This window comes from Rhincodon typus, unplaced genomic scaffold (genome assembly GCF_021869965.1).
Source record: "Rhincodon typus isolate 14 unplaced genomic scaffold, sRhiTyp1.1 hic_rhity00002415, whole genome shotgun sequence".
In the NCBI taxonomy this organism is placed as follows: domain Eukaryota; kingdom Metazoa; phylum Chordata; class Chondrichthyes; order Orectolobiformes; family Rhincodontidae; genus Rhincodon; species Rhincodon typus.
Window position 1 is genome coordinate 16,662 of NW_025968053.1, and position 6,594 is coordinate 23,255.

At 35.3% G+C, this 6,594-nt stretch overlaps 1 protein-coding gene across 1 annotated transcript in view; it reads left to right on the plus strand.

Annotated features, from left to right (window-relative positions):
* LOC125481508 (GPI inositol-deacylase-like) overlaps nucleotides 1-5,938 on the plus strand; it is a gene marked incomplete at its 3' end in the record, with an annotated part of 6,969 nt that extends 1,031 nt beyond the window's left edge. The window contains exons 2-3 of the mRNA XM_048593159.1: nucleotides 5,375-5,525; nucleotides 5,763-5,938. Coding sequence (XP_048449116.1) covers nucleotides 5,375-5,525; nucleotides 5,763-5,938 — 327 coding nt within the window. The remainder of the gene's footprint in view (nucleotides 1-5,374; nucleotides 5,526-5,762) is intronic.
* Between the last annotated feature and the right edge of the window lie 656 nt (nucleotides 5,939-6,594).

Here is a 6,594-nt window from a genome sequence, read left to right on the forward strand (position 1 = left end):
TCGGGTCTAGGCCCAAAACGTCAGCCTTCCTGCTCCTCTGATGCTGCTTGGCCTGCTGGGTTCATCCAGCTCTACACCTTGTTACCTCAGATTCTCCAGCATCTGCAGTTCCTACTATCTCTGATACAGTTGGATCATCACGCTGGTCTGGCTTCCACTTCCTCCTTCCCACACCCGTCGAAATGTATCTTCTAAATGCTTTCGTGGATTTAATTTCCACCGTTACTTTCTCGTAGGGCTTCCCATGTCCTACCAGATCACCACCTAAAGCGAAAGAAAGTGTTTTTTTGTCTTTTGATAAACTTCTTTTTAGGTTGTCTTACACGTGCTGTTCAGTTTTCAACATCTTCCATCAGGTATTATCTTGATAATTTGTTTCAATGAAATTAGCCCCATTTTTCTCTATTTCTGCCAACTTTAAAATGATGCATTCCTGGCATTTTAGTGAACATCTTCCATGCCATCTCCTTTAATCTGGAGTTTCATTAAAAAAAAAGTTCTCCCTAAACTGATGTTTCCATAAGCAGAAGGTATGACCTCTGATCTTACCAACTACTTCTGTCAATTTTTGCCTTTGTATCTCGACTATTTTTCTAATACTTAGGGTCCTACATCTGAAGTAAGCTGCTGTCTCACATCTAAGAAAGAATAACATTTGTATAACACCATTCATAATCTAAGGTAGCCCAAGTGATACACTGCCTGTTAAGCACTTTTAAACTGAATACTTGAAGGAAATGTGGCAGGCCATTTGTGTGCAGGATGCACCTACAAATTGTATTTGATAGTGACCAAATGATCTGTTTTTATGATTTTGGTTGAGGGATTAATATTGACCTAGTCACCAGGGTTAATTTCCATAATCTTCTCAAATAGTGCCATGGGATTCTTTGTGACCGTTTTAAAGATGCAACATCTGAACTAATATTTCTTTCTTTGACGGTTTTTTCCTTTTGTTAAGCTGAAAGTGGATGAGAATTTGATGACAATTGGAGTTTGATGATTGCTGATGAATATTGAGAATTAATGCCTCAAAATTATACACAAGAACAAAAAAACTATGTCAAACCTTTAATGTTATACTGTATTTTCATTTTAAGTGCCCATTCAAAAATTAGATTGGTTTGTCAAAACTCAAACCAATAGTGCAGTTTTCATTCTTGTAGCAACTGTGATGATTAAAAAAAACCTACCTACTTGCCTTATGCTTGATGCAAACTGGTGCACTTCAAGTTGGAGGATTTAGAAGCAGGATTAGGCCATTTGGCCCTTTAAGCCTGTTCCATTATTCAATAAAATCATTGCTGATCTACATAACACTTGTCTCTCTTTCCTTCAACAGCCTATTGTCCCTCATGGACTGCGGCTAATAATGTACCTCTCAAAAGTACGGACAGAACTCAGTCCTAAATTAAATCAACATGCCAGATCTAATTTTCTCCAGTGTAGCAGATGTCTTCAAATGTTACTGTTTTACATAACATGAGCATATAGTCTAGGAAGAAAAATGGAGAAACTATTAATGTGTAGAGCTGAGAAGCTTGACATGAATATAAATGTTCAAAATTTTGAAAAGTTTCAAGATGGCAAAATAATTATTTCAATTGAATGGCAAATTAATAATTAGGCTTGAATTAGGATTTGCACCAAAATAGGTGAATTTAGAATTTTTATCAGTGATAAGTATTGAAGGCATGTGGATCACTATCTTTGAGAGGAAAAACATAACTATTTGAAGGAGAAAAAATAGGGAGTTGGGTTGTGGACATTTAACATATAACTAGCAATTGACACACCTGTGGTTGACCAAACAAACTGGTTAAAGATAAAACTTTATTGTTGGTGTTCAAAGTTCAAGTGATTGTGTTCTTTCATGGTTCTCACTCATAGTCCATTCACTTCATTCGAAGTTGAAGGATAAAAAGTGGCAGCGGGAGCAGGATCAGAAATGACTGAACATAATACTAATGGCACATCTTTTGTGTAGTATATTTTTCAAGTAACACATTTACAAGCCAAACCCCTAGTCGATTTTAACATGATTTTTCCTTCAGCTGAGCCCTTCAAATGTATTGTTGCTTCTTAAGCCTCTTAAGGTGAGTCGTCAGTTATTTTCAAATTATTTGATAAAGTGACAATTAAGGGCTGTGGTATTGAAATGAGGGAAGCACAGAAAGGTTGGCTTAAAGTTATAGAGAGACAGATTTGAAAAATGTAGCAGATGGTTTGTGAATGATCCAAGATGGATCATCCATTGTCCTTGATTTTGTCATGAATTCAGGGGAATATTATTGCTGTTTGTTTGTAGTGCCAAGTATGGGAACGTGGTATGTTAACTGCATGTGACAGGATGAATTTAAAGAGAATTGTCAGCTTTCTGTCATGTGCAGTTAAACACACACATACGTGAAATAAATACATTCTGGGAAAAATAAAGAGAAAATGAAAGTTAATGCTAATTAGTAACATTCTCTGCAGACTGCAGAACCGGCATGTTCTGGTTCTAGCTCTTTTGCCACTTGTCCAGAAGGTTCCTACTGCCCTTGCCCCATGCAAGGAGTTGGGTAAAGGCTGGGAACCACTTTTTTTTTTGGGGGGGGGCCCTCTTATGGTACAGTGGTAGTGTCCCTACCCCTGAACCAAGAGGCCCAGGTTCAAGTGCCATGTGTTCCAGAAGTTGTAATAATATTTCTGAACAGGGTAGTTAGAAAAAAAATAGGTTAAATAAACAAAAACAAAAGCAAAAATTTCAACTGTAACAGAGCAGTTGAAATTGAGGATTTACATAGTAACATCAGATACAAAGATGAGGTAATTATGAATCTGCATTCATTGGTATGTCACAGTTGGAGTACATTGTAAGTTTATGCTTATCTATTATTGAAAAGATATTGAAAACATTAAAGGCTGCAGTTTGGATGGGATCAAAAGATATAGTTATGATGAGAGACTTGGAAAATTTATTTGTGTTCAGTGGAGCTGAGAATGTTAATGGAAATATAGATGTTGAAAATTTGGAAAAGGTGTGAGAGAAAGACTGATTATTCCCATTGAGTGGCAAATTAATACTTAGGCCTTATTTAGGATTAGTATCAAAATGGGGAAATTTGGTCTTTTTAGCAGTGATATGTAATGAAACCAGTGAATCATAATCTTTGAGAGGGAATTATTTGAAGGAGGAGAGAGTGGAGTGGAATTGACACATAAAATGTGTAATTAGCAATTAGCAAAGGCACAATGGACTAGGCAACCCGTGCTGATATAAATCAACAACTTGCAGTTACATAGCATCTTTAATGTAGTAAAACATTGCAAGACAGTTCATAGGAATGTTATCAAACAAACTATGATATTGAGCCATAACAAGAAAAAAAAGTTTACATGACTAAAGGCTTGGTCAAAGATGTTGGTTTTAAGGAGTGTCATAAGGGAGGAAAGATAATTAGCAAGGACGAGTGAGGAGGGAAGGAATCCTAGAGCTTGGGTCCAAGCAGCTGATGCATGCGGTGGTGGAATGATTAAAATGCACAAGAAGCTAGAATTGCAGAAGCTCAGATGAGTCCAAGGAGGTTACAGAGCTGGTAGCCATGATGTGGAGGTGCTGGTGTTGGACTGCGGAAGACAAGGTCAGAAATCACACGACACCAGGTTATCGTCCAACAGGTTTATTTGCAAACACAAGGTTTCAGAGCCTCAGTCCTTCTTCAGGTGTTAGTCTGACCTAAAATGTCACTTCTTCTTCACGCTGATAAAACCATTAGTTCTCCCAGGACAGTGACTTGAATGGAATTTGGGGATTTACATATAGATATATTAATAAATTAAAATCTAATTGATTAACGATGTAACAGAATCTTTAGTTTGTTTAATACAGTGGTCTGACCCTTTGATCTTTTACTGTGTCTGATAATACCACTCTCACTAACACCTGAAGAAGAAGTGAGGCTCTAAAAGCTTGTGTTTTCAAATAAACCTGTTGGACTATCACCTGGTGTCGTGTGATTTCTGACAGAGGTGGTAGGAAGGGAAAGGCTATGGAGGAATTTGAAAGCAAAAATTAATATTTTAAAACTTTTTCCTTAGGAGCTAAGTTAGGTCATTGGGCACAAGGATAATGGGTGATCGAATCTTAAAAATGATTCATCTGTATAGAATAAAGTGCTCTGAATTTAAATTTTCTGCTGAGTGTGGATTAGATTTCTACTTCTCTACTTATTTCAAACAATAAGATAATTACTTTTTTTGGAATTGATTTACAGTCTAATTCAAACAATTGGTTAGAATGGTGAAAAGGTTTTGGTTAATGCTGTTATTTGGTATTTACTGCATCAGTGTGCTTGAAGTTCAACTTAACTGTTATAGATTGGCCATTTAGTACATTTTCTCTCACCAGTCTACAGAAAACAAAACATTCAACAGATTATGTTTACTGCAACATGAATTAATAATTTGTCATAAGTCTATAACTGTTCAACCTTGATTAGTGAACGAAGCTGATTCAACATTGTCTATTTAAAAATGTAAACATTTTGTTTAGATGTTCCACTTGTCATGATTAAATTCACTTAATCACTTGGAAAAAAGTCTACTGTACCGTGAATAGTCTCATCAATATGTTATTTCAAACAATAACAATAATAATCATAAAATAATATATCTTTAAGATTATGCCAGGCATCTTATCACATTTTCACTCCCAATGTCTTACCTGCTTTGATCAAGGCCTTAATTCAAATCTTACTTAATAATATTGTATTTAAAATAATATTCTTGTTTCTATAGCCGAGTTAGTGTCTCCAAGAACATTGATCAGAATTTCAGGTTCTAATTGTGATTCATTACTGAAAGTGCATTCTCTGTAGATATCTAGTGAAAGTGAGCTCAGGCTTGCCTGTGGTGGTGCCTTTAAGTCATTGGCACTTTCATGTGAGCACTTAAAACTGACTAGTACCAGAGATCTTTTGTTGTTCTGCATGAGCTATTCTGTTCAATAGAAGATGGTAAATGTAGAAGCAATTATTTCTTCTGCTTATTGTCACCAGACCACCCATTTATGAACTAAATTCATTTAAAATATTCTATTTATAATATAAATATTTCATATTGTAGCTTTTTAGTATTGCAGAAAAGCATTCTATTTAATTTATGATGTGGCTGTTTTGTGTCCACCCTAGATGTAATATCAATGAATCCTTAAACTGTTGGTAATTCCATTTTTGTGCTATTGACTTTTGTGTGTGTTGCAAATGTTTATATGGACAGGGCAAAAACGTGGGCACTAAATTTTGAAATTGTTTTAGTTTAAAGAAATATAACATTTCTTAAAAGGAAGAGATATTGCCACAGTTAATAGTTGTCTCTTTTCTGTGAACAGAAGATCAAGCTTCCATATAAAGTTGTCAATAAGTATCCTAGTTATGGTCTGTATCTTTATGGAGAGGGAGGCTCTGCTGAAGCACACAATCTAAAAGCCACAGGAATCCCTGTTCTATTTCTTCCTGGAAATGCCGGAAGTTACAGGCAAGGTACTTTCTAAATTTGTTAAACTGGTTTTTAATCATTCCTATCCTAATGACTGGCACTCAAGCAAGGTCTAAAGGTCAATGCTGAAGAAGAGTTAACGGACTTGAAACGTTAGCTTTGTTTTTTTCCCTCCACAGATCTGATGGACCTGCTGAGTTTATCCAATATTTTGTTTATTGATATGTTATTCATTTCATCTGAATATTTACAAATCCTTTTGATTTGGTCTTGTGTTTCAGTTCGTTCCCTGGGCTCTGTTGCACTAAGAAAAGCTGAGAATATACATAACAAATTCCACTTCGATTTTTTTAGCATTGATTTTAATGAGGAGCTTGTTGCACTTTACGGTGGAAGCCTTGAAAAGCAAAGCAAGTTCGTACATACATGTATAAAAGTAATTCTTAAACTTTACAAGGTAAGATTTGAACAAGTTATTCCCTTTCAACAATCCTTACTGATGAAAAATTAAACTGTTTTGGTATTACTCAATGTGGAACTTATTTCTAACTTGATTCTTACTCAAAATTCTAGTGTCTGATAAAATCATGCAGTATAGAAACAGCCCCTTTAAGCTTTCAGATGCATGTGAACGTTTTCTTCTTGTGAACTACCAGATCTAAACTCATTTCTCCAATATTTCCATGTTATTTAATATGTGTCATTTTCAATGAGTATCTAATTGCCTTTTAAAGGAATTAAAACTCTACTGATTCTTCTTCAACAATAACTGAAACAGAGAATTCACATCCTAACCACACCTTATAAAACAAAATGGGGGTAAAATGGATCAATGTCAGTAATGCATGACAGGCTGACCGTGAATCAGCATTTAATGTAAAGAAAATCAAACCCATTGTAAAGCAGGTTGTTAATTTGCTATAAATCTGTTTTGCCATACTGACCTTGACAAATTTAATTCCCTTTCCTTTCAACATTTTTCTCTAAGCCTTTATGTGATTTTCTTAAATTTGTGCCTGTTTACCACCACCTATCGACCAATTGAAACAGTCTGTCACTATTAGAACTCGTAATAATCTTGAAGATTTCCATCAGTTCAGGTTTTTTCTTCAT